At 39.8% G+C, this 26,868-nt stretch overlaps 1 protein-coding gene across 1 annotated transcript; it reads left to right on the top strand.

The window, feature by feature from the left end:
* The first annotated feature begins 13,189 nt into the window (after nt 1-13,189).
* On the top strand, nt 13,190-25,933 carry LOC128140237 (alpha-1-antiproteinase F-like). Its single transcript, XM_052783756.1, has 5 exons — nt 13,190-13,301; nt 15,176-15,821; nt 19,891-20,161; nt 23,019-23,166; nt 24,344-25,933. The coding sequence occupies exons 2-5, from the start codon at nt 15,188-15,190 to the stop codon at nt 24,530-24,532; spliced, it is 1,242 nt and encodes a 413-aa protein (XP_052639716.1). The 5' UTR covers nt 13,190-13,301; nt 15,176-15,187; the 3' UTR covers nt 24,533-25,933.
* The last annotated feature ends 935 nt before the right edge of the window (nt 25,934-26,868 follow it).

Below are 26,868 nucleotides of genomic sequence, written 5' to 3'. Positions count from 1 at the left end.
TAAGATGATCCCTGCAACACTTATTACCTGAGGTAGATGCTGTCTCAAGGGTAAAAACTATCTAAAGAGGAACTGCACACTGCCAAAAGGCTGGCCACCGGATTTTGATCTTTAATTTTGATCTGCTTTTAGAACTAAATATCAACTGAATAAAACTTGAGGTGTGTGTATCAACAAAACCTGGCTGCAGGTAAGTTCAACTGCAAAGTGAGTTTACTACACAGATAAATGAATATGTATACTGATAAATACACTCATTTTGTGCATGACTTGATTGGGTAATGTTTCACTTACAAATACAACTCTGTTGTTTGAAAAAATAGAGCCTTTTTTAGAATCATGATGTTTTGTAAAAAAACAAAACAAAACCCCAAATCCCAAACAGATGAAAAATACCCTCTCAGTGTTTTGACTTTGGCGCATTTATATAATAAAATATATATACAAATCATAAGAAAAATTAAAAATTATATAGTTTGCCTAGTTAACAGAGTTCCAGAATCATAAACTGGGTTTGTCACAGAGGGTAGTGCTAGGTCATTCAGGGTATAACTTTGTTTCAGTTTTGGAGGGGTCAGTACCACAGGCCTTGCACATCTCAGCTCTTTTTCATGCTAGGGACTTCTGAGTTCACAAAGATTTCAGAATCAAACATTTACTTTTGAAATTCAGACCGTGGATTTCTATTAGAAGAATTTAAAATTGGTTTTCAATTTTACTAGAACAGAAGATAATATATTGTTTCAAATAACTCTTTGCTTAGAGCTAAATTTTCACATATGGCTTCTAACTTTTCAGTTATTTGCAACAGTGAAGTATCTTGCACTTTGTATAAACATTTCATTCAGTCTTTCATCAGGTACTATTTCCTTGTTTTCCTTGAAGAGGGAAAGAATATCCATCTCCAGGCAACCATGGACAAATTACCATGAGGCAAGTTGGGGTGTGGATTTACAGCATGTTACCTACTCCACCCAATGGCTTCTCTTTATGGTACATGTAAGGTCTTTGCCACCCATCCGTTGAGGTGCAAACTATATTACGCTCAGTGGGGGTAAGATTACATGGGCATCCAAACAGTTGCTGCTAATGTACTGTAATTTCACAATCTGTGTTATCTCTTAGCAGCTTGTTTGTGTGGTATACATTTACCATAGCAAAAGGTTGTACACAAACAGAAAGGGAGCTTAGAAGGGTATTACTTGCAACCCAATACTCAGTATCGTCTTAGTAAGAGGCAAAATGTGTTTGTATTTGTGTGTGGTGTAGTGTATTTGTTATTGTGAAATTCCTTTGCAGGGTGAAATGTCCGCAGGCAGTATTTTGGGAAGACGTTTTAGCCAAATAGTATTTTATGTTGACTTTTTACTGAAATGTTTTTCTACACATAAGTTAGAGACATTCATTTATTCATTTATTGCAAGAAGACAAAGAATGTAGTTAATATTACACTTCATGCATTAATGAGAGATTTAGAGGGAATTCTGCCTCTAAAACAGAGGGTAATCTTTTATTTTTATCTTCTTTTACAAAGTTCTGCATTAGATTTTTAAAAAAATAACAGGACTATGAACAGTTTGATGTTATTTTGTATAAATATAAAACTGACTGTATGAAGTGTGGCTATCATTTTTAACCTCATACTCAAAAGCCCCTTGTCTTCTCTTTGTTTCCCCTCCTTCTAACTTTTTCCTTATTTTTCTGTTATTCACTTTAACTTGCAGCCACTCACCTTTTCAGTGGTTCCACTTAGTTTTCACTTAAAATGTGTTTATACCACTTGCCCAATGTTGTTTGGTTCATCAAGCATGAAAGCAGAAATTATATAGCATAGTAAAAGAAATCCAATTAAATCCATACCTATAGTTGTTACTGCTGAAATATCTGTATCTATGGCTTATTTATTAAACCCTATGATCTGTGGGTATCTAATTACTAGAACTGTATTTGTAGTTTCAGATTTCCTTTCTCATTTTATTTCTTTGTTCTCCTTCTGAAAAATACAGAAAAATCTCCATAGAAATATTTTAATATTTGTGAATCCAATTCTTTAAAGCATTGGAACTACAGTTTTCAAGGAATGGACTGTTGAAAATGTTTATGCACATAAAAATGACTTCCCTTTCCTTCTAAAGTGCTTGAAATGGTTACAAGCCTGCATATAAGCTGATGAAAAATCAAATTTCTTTGTATACTAAATACCTTTGAAAATCTGACTTCTTAGAATTCCATTCACTTTTGAAAATGGGAGATAGGTTCTGAAAACATTATGCCATTTCTGAAAATATTACCTTATGCTTTCCCATCAACGTTTATTATGTTGAGCCAAATTGCAGAGACTGCTGACAATGGTTGCTCTATCTGAAGAATGTGTACTTTGGCAAGCACAGGTTTTCTTTTACAAAAGTGCAAAAATTGGAATGGTATTTTTAGAGGAGCTATGAAGGGAATCCCAGTAAGTTTCCAAACCCATGGGTAAGTACCTTAAAACTGGCAGGAGTGAAGAACAAAATGTGTCTTTTAATGCTCGGAGTTATTTAGAAATATAAATTAATCATGACTTGATGTGAAAAAAGCACTGTCATGCCTTTTTATGTGTAATATACAGCCCATTTTCTAAAGGAACTGGTAAAAACCAAGCCAGTAATCCTGGAACTGATCTCACAACACAAGCAGGAGCTGCTGCCTGCTTTTTTTCTGTGTTGTATTATTTGCACTGGAGTATGAGTATACAAGGCCAAGTGCAAGGTCCTGCACATGGACGGGGCAATCCCAAGCACAAATACAGGCTGGGCGATGAGTGGATTGAGAGCAGCCCTGTGGAGAAGGACTTGGGGGTATCAGTGGCTGAAACACTGAGTATAAGCCAGCAATGTGCGCTCGCGGCCTAGAAAGCCAGTCGCATTCTGGGCTGCATCAAAAGAAGTGTAACCAGCAGGTCGAGGGAGGTGATTCTGCCCCTTTGCTCTGGTGAGACCCCACATGGAGTACTGTGTTCAGCTCTGGGGACCCCAACAGAAGAACAACATGGACCTGCTCAAGCAGGTCCAGAGGAGGGCCACAAAGATGATCGGGGGCTGGAACACCTCCCCCTATGAGGACAGGCTGAGAGAGTTGGGATTGTTCAGCCTGGAGAAGAGAAGGCTCCAGGCAGACCTTATAGCAGCCTTCTAGTACTTAAAGGGGGCCTACAGGAAAGATGGGGAGGGACTCTTTATCAGGGAGTGTAGTGATAGGACAAGGGGTAATGGTTTTAAACTGAAAGATGGTAGATTTAGATTAGATATTAGGAAAAAAATCTTTACTGTGAGGGTGGTGAGGCACTGGAACAGGTTGCCCAGAGAGGTTGTGGATGCCCCATCCCTGGAAGTGTTCAAGGCCAGGTTGGATGGGGCTTTGAGCAACCTGGTCTAGTGGAAGGTGTCCCTGCCCATGGCAGGGGGGTTGGAACTAGATGGTCTTTACGGTCCCTTCCATTCTATGATTCTATGATTCTATGAGGGCTGCCTTGTTCGACACTGTCCTATAAATATTTGCTTGAGTGACCACTGTTACAGTGCAGTAAATGAAATGTAACCTGCTCCTGCATGAAAGAAAAGTGCATTAGATTAGTGCATTTTTACTGCAGGATTTGAGCATATGTACAGGGACTTATCAGAAAGTATCTGGCACCTACAAACTCCCAGCCTTGCTTATCTTGCAGTAACCTGTTCTAATTCCCATAGGTTCAGGAAGCTATTGCAATGGGCGAAATTGTAAACAAAGCTTGTGATATATGAAGTAAACTCCAAGAGATTGAAACTTAATTCCCTTGAAAAGCCTTGGAAAAGCAGCAACAGTTGGTGTTTTCTCTGCTGACTTCTGTTGGGTTTGGATTAGGCCCCATCTTTTGTCCTTCAGCAACAAAAGTAGGCTGCTGCAATCTTGCAGGAGTTCACAGATAATGTCTTGAGATTGCACCAGGCTGTGAACAGCTGAGGCATAACATAAAGCCTCAACATCATTTTGCCATCGTGTGAACCATTTGTGAGTCTGCAGGTTGCCCTGCAGACAGTTGGGAAGCCCCGTGGAGCACAGCAGGCACTGCAGCAGGGACCTGATCCAGACCCTGCTGAAATCAGGGAGGAGGGCTCCTGTTGTCCTTAGCTTGCTTGGATGAGGGCCTCTCCAGGAAGCAGCAGCCACCACCAGAGGAGTCCAAAATGTGAGTTCCTTTATATTTTTTCTGTCCTGTAGTTGCCAAAGCCCTTCTTGCAGTAGTAGCTGTTGCAGAGTGCCTCTTCACTTAACAGCTCTTGAGCAACCGTTGCTTTTTTCTTTCCTTTCATGCCACAGCCCATTATTAAGCAACTTTTAAAATACATACATACATAGATCTATAATACATACATTCTTCAATGACTGGCTTGTACATTGATTGAAGAGGTAGAAGGGACACGTGTCTGTGGGAGGTTTCGGTCTTGTTATGGCCTGAGGAAAACAAAGTTACTTGATTTTCTCTTTGTTTTCTTTCTCTAGAAAGTATGTCTCTCTGCTTGTGATGCTTCAGAATTTTTCCTAACAAATTCATATTTTTGGTATCCACATGTGTTAGTCTTTTCTGTGGAGAGAGGGTTTGTCCCAAATGCCACTCCATCAGAAACATCTCTTGCTGGGTTTCTTAAGCACATGCTTGGAAGATAGAGGAGGTGACAGAGAAAGGTGCCTAGCATGATGAGGTGGTGCCTATGCGTGCAGGATCTGAAAAGGGGCATGTTTGTGGAGCAATGATATGCCCAGAGTAAGGATACTGAATCCTCCTTCCAGCAGTGAAGTGGGAAGCACAGCAGCTGTGCCGTGCCGCTGATCTGCCATCACATCTCTACAGAATGTCCTAAGTCAACCAGCTTTCCCATGCCTAGTGTTGATCCAGTTCTAATCTCTGTTTCCAAACAGGTTTAAAGGCATATGTAGCTTTTGAAGATTTTCATAGTTTGCTGGCAAAACAAAGCATTTGTGGAACAATTGAGCTGCATCATTTGGGGCATACATCATGAAGTACGTGTTACTTGGCAATTATGATGAAGGTGATTCCCTTTTCATTTAGTGACACAGTTGTAACTCACACTGCTTCTTCAGTGATATATCCCACATTTTCTGTGTCCACTGAATTAAACCATTATAGGTATGATTTTCATCACTAGACCTTTTCTCCCCACCTCAGACATATTAGCCATGCAATGATGTTGCAAACATTTCCAGTCACCCAGAACCAGTTTACTAGTTACCCTGACTAACCAAGTTCAGTACATCTCTGAGGTCCTTTGCCTTCTGGACAGGTAGCTTCCTCTTCTAATATCATTACTATTGGTTCCCGTTGTTTATTGTCCTAGAGCTCATTTTCTTTGGGCTATTGTCAACATTGCCTAACAGAAGCCTCTTCAGGAAGAGCAGCAAATCCTATGTCCTTTGTCTGTTTGTCTTTCAGAATTTGGAGGTGGTGTTTAATCCTCAGTATATATGTCTGTCCTTGGACGATGACCTCCATAGACCACTGAACATGTACTCATTATGATCATTAATTTCTTTTATAAGTGTGATTTTCATAATGGTAATGAAATGATGGACGCACCCAGCATCCCAAATAAACAATTTCATTTCTTTAGAGTTGTGCAGCCTACAGTTCCCTTGGCTGTAGCTTAAAGACATTAAAGGCATTCAGGTTGTTTGTTTTCTGCTAAATTAAATATCCGCACATGACAAATCCCATTTTGCTCATTTGTTTGCTTGTTGCTAAACAGTGTAAAGTCCAGATCAGAACTTAACTTTTCAGCCTGTCAGAGTTGAGATAATGGAGTTTAGCCTTCTGAATACAACTGGAAATAGTTGCAGTAGCTAACTGGAAACAGCGTACCTCCTGAACAACGGGTTGGTTCAATGGATCAGTAGAACAAACACATGTGCAGCTGTAATATTTCACCCTAAGGCTATTTCACAGGAGTGAAAATAATAATTTGAAAAAAAAACATATTATTTTTCCAACCAGTGTGAATAAATCTTCACCTCCAACTTTCCAGAAGGAAAGAAGTTGCTTCTTGCTAAAGTATGAAGTGTGCTCTGTTAAGAAGTATGTTCAAGTCCAAAATATGTCCCATTGAGAGGCCTCCTCTCAGATGTAATCTGCATTCCAGGGAGTGCTTTACTCAAGGACACATGCTCAAGTTTTTTCCTCAGTTGTTTTGTCTCATTTCCCTTTCCAGTGAGTTCATTGCCCTGAGACCAGAGATCAAGCGTATAACATATTTTTACAGACCTTGCTTTCAGGAAGGAGTACACTTTTTTCCCCTCCATTTATTTATCCATACCTCTAATTCACACAATTCCTCAGTGTGCGTCAGCTTGTTGCTGCAAACTTTGAATTTCACTTGTGTGATTTCCACTACCCAAATTTTTTATTTAGTTGCAGTTTCAGAGTTTTAATCATCACATGGGTCTGTGAACCAGGATCAAATTTATAATGAGCAATGGCCTCTCTGTTTTCTAGTTATTAGTAATTCATCTCCTGGTGCAGTGTTGTCTGGTGCAGTGTCATCTAGTGCTTCTGTGAAAAATTCCTTTGAATTAGTAGTCAGAAAGGACAAGGACCCTACTATGCTATACTGCTGCTGTGGCTTGTAAATACTTCCAAAGTTGTATATTCAATTACAATTTTGCTTCTTTTTTCATATTATAAGATTGGTATTGCCTTGGGCTGGTTGTCACAGGAGGCATCATGAGCTAGTCTTGCCAGATTTGCCTACTTCCCAGAGTATATCTACTCTGTGCAAAGCACCTGTTTGCAGAGATATCCAAGGGAGCCCTGAATGAGCTAGGTCAGGTATCAGAAGCAGTGGAGTCCTGCAGTGTAACACTCTGATACAGGATGTGTCTTTCTCATTGGAGTTCCCATTTTGGTAGTACTCTGGATTCTCATGCATGTCTAAGACAGAGCATGTGAGGTACTGTCTGCAAGATTAATTCTGGACCACACAACTTCCCTTAGGGCAATGCTGGAACTGCTACCTAGGGCTAATTCTCAGTTCATTCAGAAGTCTCTCTCCAAGCTTTTCTATGTGTTGAACTCCATTCAGAAGGAGTTTTTGGATGAGAGAGTTGGTGTTTGTGTTCAATTTGTGCAATGTGATGTCATGCTAGACACCTAAGCTTGTTCTGAATAAGCTGGTGTGAGTATACGGCAAGAAACATGCTGTGCAGAGCTCAACTGTCACATTTGAACAGTAACACTGCCACATCAGCATAATTAGCCTGACGACTAGAGGCCTGCACAGTTTCAGCATCATGTCACTGCCTCAGTTGTCTTGCTTTCAGTTCTGGGACCACCAAGTGATCTGTTGCACAGCATAGCAATATGTAAGTCTAGCTCCCAAAATGGAAGTTTGCTTTTCTGCCCTACTTTCTCACAGCTCTTTTCTTAGTTTTATTTTCCCACTTGATCCCACAGTGAAAAGTCTCCTTTCCATGTTTCAGTCTTACATGGAGAACAGTACTTCTTGCTTTCTGAGACACATCTTCTTATTTGCCCTCCTCAGTTTCTAATCTCTGAGGTCTCACTGCATGTCTAGCAGAAGTAGTTTGAGAAAGTATTATGCTGCAGTTTAGATTACTATCATGTTTTCCACCCGCCCCCATGAGAAATGCTAATGGATCAAACAACTTCAAATGCACCGAATGAGCAATAGTTGGTAACTCAAGTCTTACACCTGTTTCCAGAGTATTTAGATAATTGGTACTCAACAGTATTCAGATAACTCAGCATTTAACCAAACGCATCAGAACTTGTTCTTGTCCAAAAAACCCCAGGATGTCTTATGACGACTGTCATCCTCTTCCCTGGTTTGTATCGTTTGTGCTGACAGGTAAACTGCTGTCTGCATGTTGTCTACAAAACAGCTGTGGATGTTTCTTTGATGAAGCACGTTGAGATTTATTGAAGAAAAATGTGCTAGTGTCTGGTGCCTGAGTAAACACTTTTTTTTTCAAGTGCATGTTTCTAGTGTCATAGAAGAGTACTATAGTTTGGGATTGTTGCTAGTCTGACTATCTGTGCAGGACACCAAATTCTTTAGTTCTATTTTAAGAAAGCCATTCAGAAGGGAAGTCAAACCTGGAGACAGGAAGTAAGAAAAAGGAATCAAGGTATTCTTGGGATGGTTGTCTACATATGGTTTATTAATTCAATATTGAGAATTTTCTCTTTGTGGTCAGCTGTGTATCTCATTTTGAATATAGGGGGATTTTCTTCCCTGTAGTGTTTTTGCCTACTCCTTTATTTAAAATGTCAAGAGCTGGTGATAAGGACTGAGAGTAGAAAGCCACTAACCTTGGTGTCTGCTATCAAGGTGTTAGTTGGGACAATGAGATTGTTGAAACTAAGAGGAAAACAGTATTATGCAGATTTTCTGAGCACACAGAAACTTAAAAGCTGTAAGATTTCACCAAAGGCAGATCAAAGAAAATTGGCAAGGGCAAGCTGTTAAAATTGCAAAAGATATGAAGTGTGGGGCAGTGATTCACAGAGCACTTGGGAAGAGAAAAAGGAAAGGAGTTTTCTTTTGAAGCAGAAAAGTCGTATTTAACTGAAGGATGTGCTGCGGAGGAAGGGAGCTCATTTCATGGGAGAAACAATTCCCTGGCTTTGAGAAGAAGCCATGAGCAGTAAACCAATACCAGTTCTTCAGTGTGATGGTTCTTCAGCTTTCTTGAGGCAAACTGCTACCTACTTGTCCTTACCTCTCCCCTTTGTGTAACATTGAGGCTAAAGGAGATGCTGGAGGTGAGGGCAAAAAGTGTCAGTGGAGCCGAAGGGGACTTGGTGGTGATTCATTTCAGGTGGTGGTGACTGAAATGGTGTTGGTGCTTGGCGGGCTTGTGGTGCTGGGTGAGAGATTTAAAGGGGCACGAGAAGAGAGGGCTGGAAGGACACTGAATTTCAGGGGAGGGTTGTGTGCGAGGGAGTGAGTTTTGGTCTCTGACTCTATAGGAGAGGTATTGTACAGAGGAGGCCTGTCCTATCTAACATTTCTTCCTTACTCTTCCTGCCTCCTTTCCTGATGCCCTTACTTCTGGCTAGGAAAGTAAGAACAGCCAAAAGGGGAGAGAGGACTCAGGGATACCGTATGGCTCTGTTGAATCCTCTGCAGAAGAAGGGATGTCAGGAGAAGTTGGGTGGGATCCTCCTCTCCAGGGAAAGAGAGGTGGGGAGCTGGGCAGGAGGGAGAAGAGCTGCCAAGCCACAGCCATTTCTGCCCTTTTCCTTAAAGGTGTTCTTATTTCTGACAAAACACTGCTGGGTTTGAGAATAGTGACCTAATTCAAGAAAAGCTTGTAGTGGTGTTACAAGAGAGTTAGTTGCATGTGTTTACATACAGCCATGCATTTCCAGCGATAGGTAAGGCATCACTAAGTACATCCAGGAAATGTTGAAGAGTAAAGTGTGTTTATTTGCTTGTGACTAGCACAGGTCCTTGAAGAGTGAATGTAGGCAAAGTGTGACTTTGAATCTGGGGGCTCTGGAGAAGAAGAAGATTGAAAATTAAGGGAATCATTGACCAGGATGCTGGGGACATAAGATGTGTGGGCTGCTGTCTGTTCCACTGAGTGATGAGAGGGAGGATTGAGAGATTGGAAATAAAAGTGAGAAATTGAAGGAAGAGAACACTTCAGCCTTTGGAGGGGTGGTGTTCATTTGTGAACTGTTTGGGTTTTATTTCCCTATAATTTTTTTAAGGGAGCTTAATATAGGCAAATCTATTCTATTGGACTCAAACACTGCATGCTGGTGAGACTCTAGCCCCAATGATGCTGTTAGGGTGATGCTCCCAGGTGGAGAAATGCTTCAGAGAGTTTTGGGACCAGAAACCATATAGCTGTATGCTTTCTAGAGATGCCAGCCCACTCCAAGCTATCCCAATCATTGATAGTTTGGTGAATTCTTCAACCTGTTTGTTGTGTAGTGTAATGGTTTACTGGCAGGAAATCCTGGGACTAAAGGGATTGTGAAAAGTCCCATAACTAAACAGAGATGCCCTGGAATGCTTTCTGTCTCTGTAGGTCATCTCTAACAGTGATCTCTACCTGCTGAACAATAATTTTTGAGAAATTCTTCCAGATTTGAACCATTTATAAAAGGCCATATTTTTGTTATTGCAGGAAAACAGGTGTCCTAAGTCAGATGGATCACGCCTTACAGGTTATATAGGCTGTACACTCTCCCCTATTATATTTTCAGGAGAAAGTACTGCCAGCTCCAAAAAAGTACAACTTAATATAAATTTGTTTTCCAGTCCCTGTTGCCTCCCTTTTTAATTATGGTTATGAGGAAGTGCTTTAGTTTTAATGGGAAAACAAATTAAGAGATTCTTCCATCTCTTTGAAGGTATATACACACCTGGTATCTGTGGTTTAGTACAGGCTAAGGAGAGGCTCTGGGGCCTTGTTTATGCAGTAGAATTCCCTGCTCGTGCCACCAGTGGTTACTGAATATAGCAAAGAGAGGAACCTTGCATAAACAAACCTCTTTCAACTTCTTTGCTCAAAGCAGATGTATTTACACTAAATTTTGCCAGCTAGGGCTTAAGCACATATGAACAATTCAGTGCTAGCTCTGTTAAGAACTTTTCTAAAAGTGCCCTGTGTAGGTGAGGGAATTTCCTGTTCACTATCCGTATCATATCTTCAACACATGCCACGTTACTTTGGAATATCCCAGTCTTCAAAACTGAACAAAATGGCTGAATTCTTTGTATATCAGGATTCTGCTTATAGTTATGCTATAAATGATTGTTTATAGTTGTTGAAGTTTTTCATCAAATACAGAAATTAAGCAGTTGGGTCAGGAATTGTTACCTTTACCTTCCTTCCTCTAATGCCTTGACACTGGAAAGACAGGAAAGACAAATTTGGGCTTTCTTTAATACTAGTGTCCAGAGATTCACATTATTCATATAAATTGATCCTGTATTGATTTTCTCTGCTTTCTTTCCAATCGCAGAGCAGCTTTGCCATGATCAGTAGCAGGCTTTCTCCTGCAAGTGTCCTGAGGTGTGGTCTAGGTGTGTTCAAATCTAGCTTAGTCATTCATCCGTCACCTTGTCATTAGCATGGCGTCTGTATTTAATTGGGCTTCCTTCCTTCCTTCATCAGAAATCAGTTTTTATATACCATGAAAACTGCAGCCCATTATTAAAAGTTAGCTCTAAGTGAGATTCTTGGCTCTTATTTATACAAGAAGCAGTGAAAATAGTATCTCAAGTCCTCTTTCAAATGAGTGCTATGTGTGAAGAACACATTATGTGTGAGTCCAGTATACTGCCTCAAAACCTTCTATTTCTCAAGCTTTAGTTCATAAGCAACTTGTTTAAGAGGGTTTTTTTGCAATCTGTTGAGTCGCTTGATAGGTCGTAATCATCGGCAACTTTCACTGGTTGCATCTTTGCCTCCCAGAAAACATTGCTGAGTTACTGATGTAGTTAGTATTTCAACTGTGCTTAGAAACAGCATTGAGATCAGCACTCCATTTTGTGTATAGTAAGGGTTGGCCCATCCCCGAAAATGCTTGCATTTCGAAGGGAAAAGGAGAGAAAATATTATCCTAGTTATAGAAATGGAGCCATGAGATGCTATGTCTGGGGGTCTGGGGCTCCTGGTGAATACAAACTTGACCATGAGCCAGCAGTAAGCTCTTGCAGAAAACAGAGCCAATAACATCTTGAGCTGCCTTACGAAGAGCATCGCCAGCAGGTCCAAGGCAAGCGATCCTTCCTCTCTACTCATCCCTGGTGTATGCATCTGGAGTGCTGCATGCAGTGCTGGGCTCCCCAGCACAAGGAGGACATAAGCATACTGGAGTGACTCCAGTAAAGTGCCACAAAGGTAGTTGAGGGATTGCAGCATCTAACATACGAGGAGAGGCTGAGAGAGCTGGAACTGATTAGCCCAGAGAAGAAAAGACCTGAGGGGGTCTTACCAATGTGTATAAATACCTGATTTTTGATGGAAGAAGTAAAGAAAGAGATAGCCTCTTCTCAGTGGCATCCAATGACAGGACAAGGGGCAATGAGCACAAATTAAATACAAGAAATTCCATTTAAATGTAGAGAAAACCTGTTTTAGGGTCAGTGTCATCAAACACTGAAACAGGTTGCCCAGAGAGATCGTGGAGTCTCCATTGTTGGAAGAAGTCAAAACCCAGCTGGACACAGTCCTGAGCAACTCGCTGGAGCTGACTCTGCTCTGAGCGAGGGGTTGGACTACACAGTCTCCAGAGTTCCCTTCTTCAATGCTTCTGTCATTCTGCGCCCACCAGCTTGCCCCAGCAGTCGCAGGAGTTTATTGTAGTGAGTAGAGCTGAGCGCAGAATACCAGGCTGTCTGATCTGACCCAGCTGCACTTGGCACACGATCAGAGGGGCCTGCTCCCCACATCCCAGATCACAAGATAGTAAACTGCTCTAAAGACTTGCTCTATTTAACACCCATGTTCCTATGCTTCCGCCCCCTGTCCCCAGGCCATGCTTGTAACTGGGATCACCTGCGTGCAATGGCATCCTAGCCGCATTCCTTCTTCCCTGGGCGCAGGGCCATGCAAGTGGCTCAGGAGTCGCTATCACAGCTCTTGCTGCCAGCGGATTCCCTGTGTGGGAGTGGATAGTCAGGCACATTTACTGCAGCATTTGCTAATGTAGCAAAACAGTGTTTTAAACCCTGCACCTATTACAATCATCACTGGCTTCACCTGGAGACAATCAAGCCCAGGCATGGATATGCAGGAGACAAGCAGGCTAGGTCACAAAAATTCAGATTGTCCCATTACATCAAGCCTTGTTCTCCTGCCTTCGTGGCAGCAATACTGTAGTCACCGGAAATTGTGTTCAAGGTATTTCTCTGTAGTTACTACTTCTGATGAACCTCTTGTTCATAAAATAGTAGATTTGGGCAACTGAGGTGTGTATGAATGTTTGATATTAAGAAAAAGTAGGTTCAGTTTGAGGAAAATTGGTTTGAATCTAACCAGGGCGATCAGATAGTTATGAATAATAAAAAGTCACGTGTGAAATATATATTCAGCAAAGTTAGGTGTCCAGTAAAACTAGTTTCAACATTGTTTGCACTACCTAATCTCTAAAATTACAATGTGTGAGTCACAGCCCTTAGATGATCTTAACCTTTACTAGAGGATACCCTGCTTTGTGTTCAGCAGCATAAACAACTGAGCAAGGACCTGTGCAGACCTGGTGAATACAACAGAACCCTTTTGACTGTACCGTAAGTAATGCATTTTTTTCTGTAGAAAAATTGTCGAATGTTATATGCAGGACAACAGTTTCTGAATAATCAATTGAGAAGTTACCATGTTCATATTCAAGTTGCAATTTAAAGCTTTTTTTATTGTTTTATTATGTTTTTGTTTTTTTAAATAAAAAACGTAAGTCCTCTATGAGATAAGCATGTTTGTATAGCATAACTCTCTTCAGGAAAACTGCATCACTAAATTTTTTAGAGAGTTAAATGAAGTAAATGGATGATAATAACAAATGTAGGGCATGAAATGAAATGGAAGTAGGGACTTAAGGATTGCTTTCTAAAGCTTGTAGAGAGTTTGGAAAAGAAGAAACTGTGGATAGAGGTAAAGGCTAAAAGAATTAGAGTAAGAGTGATGGTGGAGCAAGTCACAAACAAATCAAAGAACTCAAGTTTAAGTGCATTCTAGATATGAAAGTGAACTGTCTGAAAGTGGTTTGTCATGGGCTCATTAATGAATATCAATAGCATATATTATTAAAGCAGACATCAGCATTCTGAGTTCACTGAATTTTGGAGAACCAAGATGCTGGAAAGTGGAGAACAAAAATGCAGGGTCATGGTGGAAGCTGATAAGGATTCAATGATTTTACAAGGCATGAGAGTCTGAATATCATTTCTCATTGCAAGTCAGAAACCTAAGATATTTTTCCCTTTTGAAAATCCTTACATTTTCCTCTAGAGTGTACTTTATTTTATAAAAGATTCTGTAGGTAAAGTGATCATATACTACAGGAGGATGTTCTGGATTTCCAGATATTCCACATCTTTACTTCCTTCTGTCTGTTGACAAAAGCTGTTGAACCAAGTGTGGTTAATGTCTAGAGTTAAAAGTATTGCCACAGATGTGGAATGGATGGTTCCATGCTCTGGAAAAGGCTTTTCTGTTCTATCAGTGTCTTTTAGCATCTTTGTTCCTCCAGAATTCACTCATTCATCTTCACATTTTATAGTTGAAGCCTTCTCTGCCAAAATCACCCTTTGCTATCTTTCTGATGATAAATGCCATGATTGTTCTAGAGTTTCCTCTAATTTTTTATTTTTATTTTTAGGTGGTTTTGTTCAGTCACTGGGCTGGACATGCCTTTGCATGCAGCAGGCACACTTGTTTCCATTTGCTGTTCTGTGTACATGCTCATTTTCCCTTCCTTAATAAGCAACACTGTATTTCCAGGGTCTTGATAACTCCCTAATTGCTCAAAGGATATTTCTCTCTTTTGTTAGTTATGTGGAAGTCTGGGGGTTTTTTAAATGGTGCTCAGTTGTTCAAGGTTTATGGATTCACTGTAAATGTTCATCACTTCCTCATTAACAAGTAAACTTACTTTCTCTCTGGTGCCTGCCTGTATGTTTATACACAGCCCATTCAAAAACGTATATTTTAATTCTCACAATGGAGGAATATTATGCCTTCCTTATGCTTTGATTTTTTGTCTTGTTAAATTTAACTGACTAGCCTTGACTGGCTCCCTTACTTTCTGCTCTATAGAACTGTACTTTTGACTTACAGCTTTTTATCACTTAAAGCCACATTAAAAAAAGAACACTGGAAACAAAACAGTTTCAAAGGAATTGTAGCCTAATCTTAATGAGGGTTTCTTTGGTATTACTTCATCCCTCTTTGACTTTAATTTTTATTCTTTCATAACTTCTTGAGTAGGTTGAGTAATTTTCCAGACTCTGCTTCCTTGAAATAGAAAGCTGGTATCCCTGAATTCAAATGGCTTGGAATCACTGGTACCAAGCCAGGTCTGTACAGTGAAGGGATTGACTTAATGCTAAGCACGAAGTAAAAAGATTTGTAAGCTAAATGTCATTTTTCTTTTCTTCTTTTCCAGAGTTATAGAAACATGAAGATGCTGTTTTTCCTGTGTCTTTTAATTGTTGGGCTTCATTCCAACAGTTATTGCTATGAGCCTAATTATCAAGGTGTAAGAAACCAAAATCAAAGAGGCCAAGAAAACCGAAACACGCCACAGCAGACTGTAGGGAACAGTGTTTGTCAGTTTGCATGTTGTTTCTACAAAGAGATTTCTTCTCATGAAAACAGCGGGAATATTTTCTTCTCTCCTTTGAGCATCTCTACTGCCTTTGCAATGCTGACTCTGGGTGCCAGATCAGACACTCTGACACAGATTCTTAGGGTCCTTAGCTTTAACCCACGTGAGATTTCTGAAAATGAAATACATGAAGGTTATCGTCAACTCATACAAATGGTAAACAGAAAGAATGAGGGGTTACAGCTGAATATGGGAAATGTCCTGTTTGTGCTTGACCAACTGAAGCCTCAAGATAAATTTTTAAGTAGTCTCAGAAACTTCTATGAAGGAGAAGTTTATCCTATGAACTTCAAGAGGGCTGATCAAGCCCAGATAAAGATCAATGAATACGTAGCAGGAAGAACCAATGGGAAAATCAAGGACCTCATAAGTAACCTTGATCCACTTACTGAAATTCTCCTTATTAGCTATATTTATTTTAACGGTAAGATATACATATCATGTTCTTCTACTTCATACATTATTTCCTTAGGTCAGTCTTGGACTTCATCACCTTTTTTTGCAATACGGTTTTGCAGATGGACTCATATCTTGTGTTCTTTTTGGTCCTCACTGTTCTGATTTTGGCTGGGATAGAGTTAATTTTCTTCCTAGTAACTGGTACAGTGTGTTTTGGATTAGTGTGAGAATAATGTTGATAACACACTGATGTTTTAGTTGTTGCTAAGTAGCACTTATCCTAAGTTAAGGATTGTTCAGTATCCCCTGCTCTGCCAGCAAGCAGGTGCACAAGAAGCTGGGAGGGACACAGCCAGAACAGCCAACCTGAACTAGCCAAAGGGATGTTCCATACCATAGAACGTCATGCCCAGTATATAAACTGGGGGCAGTTGGCTAGAAGGGGTGGATCTGTTATAACTGTTATTGTTATTACTATATATATAATATATATAAAATATATATTAGTTGTTAAACTGTTCTTAGCTCAATATATATATATAATATATGTAAATATATATATAAAATTAAATAACAATAATTGTAATGAAAAGGAATATAACAAAAAGAGAGAAATTAGACCAGAGAAAAGACAAGTAATGCACAACACAATTGCTCACCACCCACTGACCAATGCCTGAGCAGCGATCCACCCCTTCTGGCCAACTACGCCCAGTTTCTATACTGGGCATGATATTCTATGGTATGGAATATCCCTTTGGCTAGTTCAGGCTGGAACCCTCCCAGCTTCTTGTGCTCCTGCTTGCTGGCAGAGCAGGGGAAACTGAACAGTTGTTAACTTGGGAAAAGCGCTACTTAGTAACAACTAAAACATCAGTGTGTTATCAACATTATTCTCACACTAAATCCAAAACACATTGTACCAGTTACTAGGAGGAAAATTAACTCTATCCCAGCCAAAACCAGGACACTCACTTACACCTAATTATAAACAAAACTATTGGAAATTATGTTCTGCTTGACACTGATGATAATTCCTAGCAAAATTTATGGCAAATTTTCCTATATCTTTTAATATATACATTTCTTTCCTGCTGAAGATTGAGTGAAATATACTTTGAGGAAGGCATCTCTATTCAGTAAAGCATCTAGTCCTACACAGTCTAGTGGGATTTAAGCACTTTCTTAAATGCTTTGTTGGCTAGGAATTAATTTGAAATCCACTTCAGCTGTTTTTTTGTTTAGCAAGTTCAGAGTTAAATTCAAAGAACACTGTTAAAGTAAAACTCAGCATCTTACCTAAAAGAAAAGACATCTTACCAGTATCAAATACAAGCTTAATGACAATAAGCTTGTTTTTCTTAATTAACTTGTGCAGTCTGCTTAGATACAGTCTACAGATCTTCCCGGAGCTTTTCAGACTGCTGATCTAATGAGAAGAGGAGGAGCAAGGCTGTAAGGCTCAGTCAGTGGTCTAATAACAGATACTGCATCTTCTTTCAAACCTTCTCTCTCACTCATTTTATTGTATTCTGAAAGCAAAGCAATCATACTAAGAAAAATAATAATCTGTAATTTATCTGATAAAAATATTATTAAGCTTTTTAATTGAAACAGATGATGTATTAGAAATGCTATTCTTTTAAAAGAAATGCTATTCTTTTAAACTGTTAACCTGGATGCTTCCACTCTTCTCCCCAATATAAGGCTTCCCCCGACAGTAATTCAAAACCATATTTTTGTTTTGTTTTGCTTTTTATCTGTGTCTCTGCTCCTTGTGTTAATCTCTGAAGATTTGGCCACAGCTAAATGGAGCTGTTTGGAATACAGATAATTGACGTTTCTTAATTGTCTTGAACACATACTTGTGTGTCTCAAACAATGTTTTCAAGATAGGCTTTTATTTAGCATCAGGCACATCTTTCAAAACAGGCAAAAAAAGCTGTTGATTTTTCTGTTACTGAAAGGTTTTTGAAGAAGGAGCAATAAATTTAGTAGCACAATGGGGACAAAAGCCTGAGAAACCTTGTATTAAAGATAACTTTGTATTACAGATAACTTTTACATATTCTGAAATAAGTTTTCTTTAAAATTAGATGTTCATTCTTATTACTGAAATGATTTCCCAGCTCCTCCAAAGATGGTGGAGATTCAGTTTTAGCTTTTCAATTTTAAAGAAAATAGATTAAAGAATACGATTGATAGCAATAATAAGGATTTTTATCTTGAAAGTGAGAGTATGTTAATGCTAAAATTGATCTAGAGGCTGGGATTAATCTGGAGAGGATCTCTAAAGCTCAGGTACCTCTATAACCAGTCTATACTTCTAGGCTCTTGTCCACTCTCTGTGCATTAAAAACTTCCTTGCACAGTACTGGTTACTCTCCTCCCTCTATTTTGTGGTGTGGTGTAGTGTAGAAGTCCTTCCCTAAGGACAAAAGTCTGGCAATATTTTCCTAGCTCTCAGCCAGCAGGCATGCTATTCCAGTACACCAGTCCCTTATCATGCCCTAGCTGAGCTGGTCACCACAAAGTATCTTACTTTGAGGTTCATTTTTCTCCTTGAACACTGTGAAGCATTTGAGAAAGGTGCCATCCCTAGAAGGTAGCCTCCTAAGAGAGAGGAGAGCATAGGAATAAGAGTTCCTCTGAAACACGAGGAAAGGATTAGTGAATATCATCCCTGTCTAATCTGTGTGCTAAATCCTAACATCCTACTCAGTTTTTAATCAAGCAAAGCTCTTTCTGAAATCAGTGGGTGTTTTCCCTGAGTTGAGCACTAGATAAAGGTTGTTTGAGTGTTTCAGGACTTGTGCCATTCATGTGTCTGTGATTCATTCTGGTTTTTTTTTTTCCCCTTAAGCATATCAAGGCCTGCCTGTTATATATCTGATGATAGAAGAAGTCACTGTTAATGAAGAAACATAAAAGTAGCAACTTTTCCCATCTTCAGAGTACTGGCAGTTGTCAGTTTATATTTTCAGAGCCCAAGACATGCACTAACTAAGTCTCATTTCACTCTTTCCAAATACTAAATTTGTTTATGTCTGTGCTGTTTATGTCTATTTCACAGACGGTGGAAACAGCAGACGGTAATAATTTAATTTGTACCAAGCTGCCTAGTAATCATTGTTCAAACAGAAATCAGAAGTCAAAAGGGGTTGCATCTTGTTTCATGGTTTTCTTGATGGCACTTGTTTTATTTAGCATTGTGGCTCTACTTTTGCCCACTAAATTTAATTAAAAAATTAGGTTTGTTCTAGAAGGCAAAATTTACTACAGAGCAACACCTTTCTTTAAAAAACCAAACCAAAACAAAAGCACCAACACCCCCTGCCCCAGCTTTCCCCCCTTTTTTTAATCTCAGCCTCTGAAATGGATGAGGTGGATAGCTGGAATTTGGCTTAGAAATTCCTCTCTGCTGAGGATAAGAATCTTTCAGACTTTCAATGTAGACAGTTTGTTTCACTATGACTAAGCGAGGAGCCTTTGGAAGTTTAATATTGTGAGCATGACAGTAGAGAAGTTTTCTGTTCTTGTTGTTTTGTTTTGTTTTGTTTTTTAACCCAGCAGTCTGGTAGAATTTTCATTATTTTATTGGCCATCAGCTAAAGTGATATATAACACCCTTCTCTCTGCAAGTAACCTGAATCCCTTCATTTCTCTGGAGAATTCATCCCTCATGTCACCCTTCACAAGTCTATTTTGGTGTGGGAATAAGGAAATGAGAGAATCTTTGTTCTTCTGAGCTCTCATTTAAAGGCTGCATCATATGAGGGCTTTATAGGCTCCTTAAAACTATTGTCATGGAGGAAAAGTGCACACTAGAACATTTGGAATCTCATCTGAATGAAGGATACTGCAGCCTGGTGTAAGATCTGAGGGAGTTTTTTACATCACACTCTACCTACCGTGTGTTGCTATTGAATTATTCTGAGTATTCAGTAAGCTCAAGTGTTCATTGCAAACTGGTTTGTCTTTGAAGCTGATCCAGCTGTACCAGTTTCTGTCATCTATGAATGTGTCCTATGGTGATTTGTCCTATGGTTTCATGCCCTCAAAATATCGTGTAACTCTGTCTCTTATATTTCAAGCTGAATGGGAAAAACCTTTCAATCCAAAATACACTAAAAAGAACAAATTCTTTGTGGATGGGAGCAAGGCTGTTGAAGTCCCGATGATGTTTGGAATGGGCCTGTTCAAGCACGGCTATGACGAACAGCTGTCTTCCACTGTGGTGCAAATGGATTACAAAGGAGGTGCTTCGGCATTTTTTATTCTGCCTGATCAAGGAAGAATGAGGAAGCTGGAGAAAAGATTGTCTTGTGAACGTATGTTAAGGTGGAGGACATTAGTCTCAAAAAGGTAAAATTCTGCAGTTCTTGGTTCAGGATGGTAGGCAAGGAGACACATTAGTTTCAATCTGCTGGGCTATGACATAGAATCAGGATACTATTTTTAGTTCTGTTTTAATCTACAGAAGAATTCCCACTGACCAAAGTTGAAATCTGGCTCTCATGTCCCTGTGTTTTCATATTCAGTACTGCACAAAGTGAAAACCGTCACAGCTTTAGGACTTTAGCCATTTCTGCATTTTTTTTCCCATCTTCAACTCTCCATAGCCCCCAGTTTTCTGTCTTAAGACCTCTTCCCACTTTTTTGGGGGAGGTCTTCTGCCTTCTCCTATTTACAAGTAAATTCCTACCACTTTCCTTCAGCCTTTTTTCTTGTCTCTTGCTTCCTTTCTGCCTATTACAGTTACCAATAACTGCACATTTAATTCTGAAATAACAACTTTCATTTGGCAATTGTGAGGACAAAGCTCAATGATGAGGGTATAGAGCGGCTGGCACATTGCAGAGCCCTTGCATTCAGGCTCTCTGAAGACTTAGGAAGGCAAAATTGGAATAAGCTACACTTGCTTCAAGGTAACTTTGAGACTAGAAGGCAGAAAGTCTATATGCTTTCTAAAAACAACTTTATACTCCTTCTGTTTAGTGTCATGTGTAGTAGTAGCCTTTGATGGGACAAAATATGTGTACAAGCATAGGCACAACATGTTTACAGAATCAAGCCCTTGTGTTCATTCACGAATCTGATGTGTCGTGTTAGAGACCTTCACACATACACCTTTGAAAATAGTATTTTAGATGATCAATTCTCAAGACAAAAATGACATCCTAATACAGAAAACCAAAACCAGTGTCATGGTCTTAACTCCAATTCACTGTTAAAAATTTTTTTTCATTTAAAAATAAGACAGAAAAAAGTATGTAATTCTCTGTGCACCTTCACAGTTTTGAAACTTCTGGGAACAGCTATGTGGTTTGTGACTAAAGTCACTATAGGACAAATAAGATGATGAATCAAGACACTTATGAATCATTTTTGTCAAAGAAACACAATTGCCTTTAAAATCAGCAAGAAAGACATGAAATACAATTGGAGGGATTTATATTTCCTCTCTCCATCCTCTTCCCCCTAAACTGGAGTAATCTACCTAAAAGCCATGAATGGGAGATGTAAATCTTATAATATAAAAAGGCATCACTGTCAAAGACAAGCTTATTTCATGCAGCTCCCCATTTTTCATTGTGACAGTTGTCTCCTGCAAACTGATGACACAAACTCTTCCTTTTCCCTCTAGTTTTCAAAGCAACTGGTTGCCTTTGCTATTATTTGGACTCTCTGGAAGGTCTTAATAAAAGGGTTTGATGTAGGATATAGAACGATTTAAGGACTGTGGGCAAGCTATGTTTGTCCCTGTTTCTCTGTCTGCAAACTGACGCTGACACAAGTTGCAGAAGCATTGTGAGGAACGTTTTTGATTACTGTTGGTTGCTGAACAGGGGATAGTACAAAAGTATTGCCAGTACAGGCAGCTGAGATCTATTTAATGGCTGAACTGTGGAGAAAACATCACTTTCTTTTCTGGAAAGTGTATCCCAGTGCTTCCTGCCTGGTTGCATTGTTGCTGTGTGCCTATGGCTTTCCCTTTCCTGCATGTTGAAAGCAAATGGGCGCTTGTGAATGAGTGTCTTTGTGTAATAGCAAGACAGGTGATTCCATGACAGTTGCATCCTCGCTTGAGACAGCATCAGCACAGTCAGAAATTAGGCAGAAGTAAGAGATCAGCAACCTGTTATCCATCCACTAGCACTCTCATTTTTGGGTACCGGCCAGACTTGGCATCAGATGCTGTGCTATGCTGGAGGTATGGGCACTTTCCTTCCCACATGTCCACTGGGTGACTTGCTCTTTGGCCAGCTTCATTAAGTGCCCCACATCTCCCTGACCTGGAACCCTGGACAGTTCTCCTCGTTTCTCACCAGAAAACAGTACCTACTGTCAGAATTGTCACTAACTTCTGTCTCATTATGCTGCTTCTAGCTGTAAGTGTTGGTTTTAACCTTTGAAGAGGAATTGTTAGATCCTTACTGGAAGAGCAAGGAAGAAATGAGTCAGAAATATGGAGCTTTGATTAATTTATGGAAAGCAGCAAACTAGTCACTTTCGCCCCCCCCCCCAAAAAATTGAATAAATCAGACATTGGACTTGACATAGAAGAAGAATTATCTATTGACTAACTATATTCCGTCAATGTGCTTTTGTTTTTTACTTTGTTATCCATACAATCACCACCACATATTGTCCTGCTCCTTTGGTATATCTTTTTGTTTTCTCTGTCGTGATTTATATGGTAAACACAAAAGGCCAACTTCCCCCCCCCCCAAAGTAACCAGTGAACTTGGATGTGTTGGATTTTTTGTGCCCAGCCTGATACACCTAAAAGAATCACTTTTTTACAAGGTGAATCCTCTGCATCCTCAGTAATGGGTCATGATGAAGATGCTTCCAGCAGAATGCACAAAATATCCCTAATTTCTGAAAATGTCAGATGAAGATCCTTAGGGAGGTACAGCTGTACTGTTGTGCTGAATGATCACCGGGTCAATCTGACTGTTCATGTGTTGGCTTACTGCAGACCGTGAGCCAGCAACCTACAACCCTATCCTCTCAACCAGCCTTCCAACATTGTTATAAACCTTCCTTTCTTCTCCCAAATTAATGTCACTATACATTTCCCATGTAGGCTAGAGAGACCCTACAAGCAAAATGTCTTTGGGGAGCAAGCAAAATGACTTTGTTTCTTGGGAGTCTGTGTTACACTGTGATATCTGATCAAAAGTTTCACCATATTCTTGCACTTCTTTTCTGGCAGCTCAGCAAATTTGTATCTTCCGAAATTCACTCTATATGGGACATATAACCTAAAAAATATATTATATAAAATGGGCATCATGGATATATTCACCGATAAGGCTGACCTGTCTGGGATCACTGGGCAGCCCCAGCATAGAATTTCCCAGGTAAGTCATACTGCTTTTTGTTTTATGGGCCCATGGTTACTGATACTTACATCACTTTCTTTACAACTATTCATGATGCAAAACTTGTGTAAAGAGGCTTTGCTTCACATGAAAAGGCAGCTGTTGGCATACAGAGTATTTCACCCGTGTTACTTGCGCTGTCAGTGCAGTTGAGTCGGAGCAGGTTACAAGCCTGTAATTTTTTGATCTGGGAGGCCTTTTGATCTGTGTGGGGCAACCTTATAAGCCAGACATGACCAAATCATCATCTATCCACACCTTGGTACCCTCCTGCAGCGTGTTGTTAAAGTCATTACATTGCTGCTTCTGTTTGTGTCTACTTTTAGCCTGGTTGTGGGCAAGTGGGTAGCTGTAGGATGTATCGCTGCTTGTGTTTTATGGAGGGGAGGGGAGAGGAAAAACACTGCTTGCTTTTAAACTGTTTGGGGGGAAAGGAAAATGTAGTTATTAAAAACATTGACTTCAAGCCTATAAGCAATGACTCTCATTAGTGCCAGGCCCAGGCAAAAACTACAGATAAGTCATACTTCAATAAACCTAGAGTTTAAAGCTGACAATCAGTGCAAATTTAATTGTCTAATATGAACAAAATAACTGCCCTCATGACCTCAGGTGGAAATTAGTGAATTAGGGTCTGTGAATGTCTTGATTTTGCAAGGTAAAACTTACATGTTTCTCTGCTCTAGACCTCCATTTCTGGCCCTTCTCCTTTGCTCCCATTTTTTCCAAGACAAAGGAACGTGGGAAACAATTTCAGGATGCTATTCGTAGTGCTAATCTGCATGTTAATTCTTCAACTATGTGAACTTTTAATGGATAGTTACATGTGATCTTGCTTTCTTAACCTTTAGTCTAGCTCCACAGATCTGCATGAGTGGGAGCAGGGAATAAGAAAAGAAACAAAGCAAATGTTTTCATTAGCAGGGACGTGCCCCTCCATCAGGGATGAACTTTTCTCTCTGGGGCTAAGAAAGCTATGCTGCATGTAGCTTGCTGATTTTTTTTCAACTTTGCTGTCTTTGTGCAGTGGAGTCACACCTGTCCATCTGATGCTTGTTTCTTACCAATAACTTCTTCAGGCACTTTTAGCTCAAGTTCTTATTTAGGTGACTAGTTTTGTACCCCCTCAACTTGTAACATGTCTGTTTCTTCACAGGCTATTCATAAGGCTGTGGTAAAGGTGGATGAGACTGGTACTGAAGCAGCAGCTGCCACAGGCATGGAAATAGTGCCTATGTCCGTTCCAGTTACCATCACATTCAACAGGCCCTTCTTAATGGTCATTACTATGGAGAGCAATATACTCTTCATGGGAAAAATCATGAACCCTCTGAAAAAAGATTAAGTTGATATACATATTAGGTATGCAGTGATCACCACTGTTAAATCAAGTGTTTGTCCTGATGAGTATGGCATGGCTACAGAGGGCTCTCCACCTCTTAACTGATGTTATTCGCTGTTTTTTTGTAGATGAGACTCTTCATCAATTTAAGTTGTCATAGTTGCATGTTTGTTCGGGCCTTGGTTTTTTTTTTTATTTTTTTTTTTTTAAAGAAGGTTGCATTCAGGCAGAACTGTCATTAGATCTGGGACAAAATAGGCCTGTGTGATACTGACAGCATAGATACATCTTCTAGCAGGGAAGATGAGGAGCATGTGGGTGGAGAGCTTTGTGTAAGCCTGCTTCTTCCCTCATGGCTGCCTTCTCACCTTTTTTTTGCATTGACTGACAAATGGGTACAGGTTACGGCACTTCACTACTTGTCCCCATTTTCCTACCAACATGAAGTTCATAGCTAGCATAGTTCTTAACATGCATAATGCTTACTACCTTGCACAGTACCATTGTTGTCCCGTGAGTCTATTACATCCTTGCCTTTCAGCTGTTGTCCCAGCTAGGCTGCTGCAAAGGGGTCACAAGGAAGGTGTGTTTTTCCCCTGCAGATATATACTGGCCTGCCCACTGTTTGTGAGAGTTTACAGTCCAGATTCATTCCAGGGCAAACATTAGAGGGTCTAAGAACTGGTTCTAAGAAAAGAATAGGTAGATCAGATCTCTGCAGTTCAGTGCCCTGGAGCCAACATTTGAGAATCAGATATACAGCTCAGAGCAGCCAGAAGACTACTTCTAGCCTATGCCTGCACCTAAACCAGCTTCTAGAAGCCCCCAAGCAGCAGGAAACACAAGCCATCTCCCCCTGGTGCCAGTGCCTGTACCATTACCATCTGGCCCTGGGAGATTACCCATGGTAGTCAGCACCATTCCAGTATTGTTTGTAGGATCAAGCACCCTACCAGTAACACCTATACCCCATCAGTGACTTATCGTGTCTCTTGACATAACCCCTTCTGTTCTCAGACTGTCCAGTAATACAACATTGGTACTCTATTTCTCATCTGCTTCATGGTTAGTATAGCCACAATATTATAAAGATCTTTTTTCACTATTAAGATACACAATACTAAAAGTCACATTCATAATGCACATGCTTATTTATTTTTTCTTGTTTACTTTCCTATCTATTTTTTCTTCTATTTTTCACAACATCTGTCATTATTTTATTTCTTTGCTCATGTTCATGGTATATATCTGATCTCTGGTTGCAGGAGGGGTAAATTATTGACTAAAATGGGTTAGTCTGTTAATAGGTATTAAGCATTAACACCAGTCTTTGTACAGCCTTGCAATGTGCAGACAAATGTACTACGGTAGAAGAACAACAATGAATAAACATGACATTAAGAAGTTTCTAATTTTGATATTTTATTTCTGTAATTCAGAGTTAAGACTTAAGTATTGTTCTAGCAGATTTTTCACCGGTGTCAACAAACAGTTATTAATATACTGCTCATACACGTTAGATCAGGATGGTCATGTCAGCTTCAGAAAGCCCTCTGTCTTTGGCCTGAACAGTAAATCCCTGTTCAGCACATGGTAGGTTATCACTGTTAGGAAAACTTTTTGGGAAGGTCGGGCATTTCTTTGATGCAGAGATGTTTATTTCAAAGGCTACAGACAGCGTGCTGCTTCTACTCTATCAATCAAGTGTGTAGCGCTGTGTGTGTCTCTCATCTCTCTTCTAAAAAGCTCTCTCTTGACTCCCTCTAATAGCTATGTTACCAGTCTTGGCATGTGTTTTGAGCTGTGGTTCCTGTTATTCCATAAACAAAATACAGACCATCTAGATCATACGTTTTTTAATAGATTATGACAGGAAAACAAGAAAAGTACTTAGAAGCTATCACTTTTGTAGAGGAACTCCCTTCCAAATTAAAATCACAGTGAAGAAAACCTCATCTGCGTGGCATTCAAATCGGGCAATAAGGAAGAATAAATCTAGTATTTCCCAAACTGAAAACTAGATGTACTTCATTTGTCTTTGACTACATCACTGGATCCATAGCAAACCTTGGCAGAGGGTACTTTTCTACAGGTTCTTACAGATCTTTGTAATTTATATTGATCTAGAGGCACTGCAGATCTTGCTAGGTCCCAAACAGTTTTCTGACATAACCAGATCTTGCAATGTGCTTTCCTGTAAAAATGTATAGCAATACCTTTGGATGTAAATCCAAAAAACCTAACTTAAAATGGGGGGGGAGGGGGAGGGATATTTACACAACAAAGTAAATTAGAATTATGAGGAAAAACTTCAGAACATGGAAGTCATGATCAAATCA

The sequence above is a fragment of the Harpia harpyja genome, chromosome 3 (genome assembly GCF_026419915.1).
Source record: "Harpia harpyja isolate bHarHar1 chromosome 3, bHarHar1 primary haplotype, whole genome shotgun sequence".
In the NCBI taxonomy this organism is placed as follows: Eukaryota; Metazoa; Chordata; class Aves; order Accipitriformes; family Accipitridae; genus Harpia; species Harpia harpyja.
Note: the sequence above shows the minus strand (reverse complement) of the source record. Positions and strands in the feature narration are given on the sequence as shown.

What these genes read in the sequence shown, in the direction of transcription:
- LOC128140237 (XM_052783756.1), top strand. Translation starts at nt 15,188, where the DNA reads ATGAAGATGCTGTTTTTCCTGTGTCTTTTAATTGTTGGGCTTCATTCC. An exon ending in TAGCTATATTTATTTTAACG is followed by an intron (nt 15,822 to 19,890) that starts GTAAGATATACA and finishes TTATATTTCAAG; the next exon opens with CTGAATGGGAAAAACCTTTC. An exon ending in CCCAGCATAGAATTTCCCAG is followed by an intron (nt 23,167 to 24,343) that starts GTAAGTCATACT and finishes GTTTCTTCACAG; the next exon opens with GCTATTCATAAGGCTGTGGT.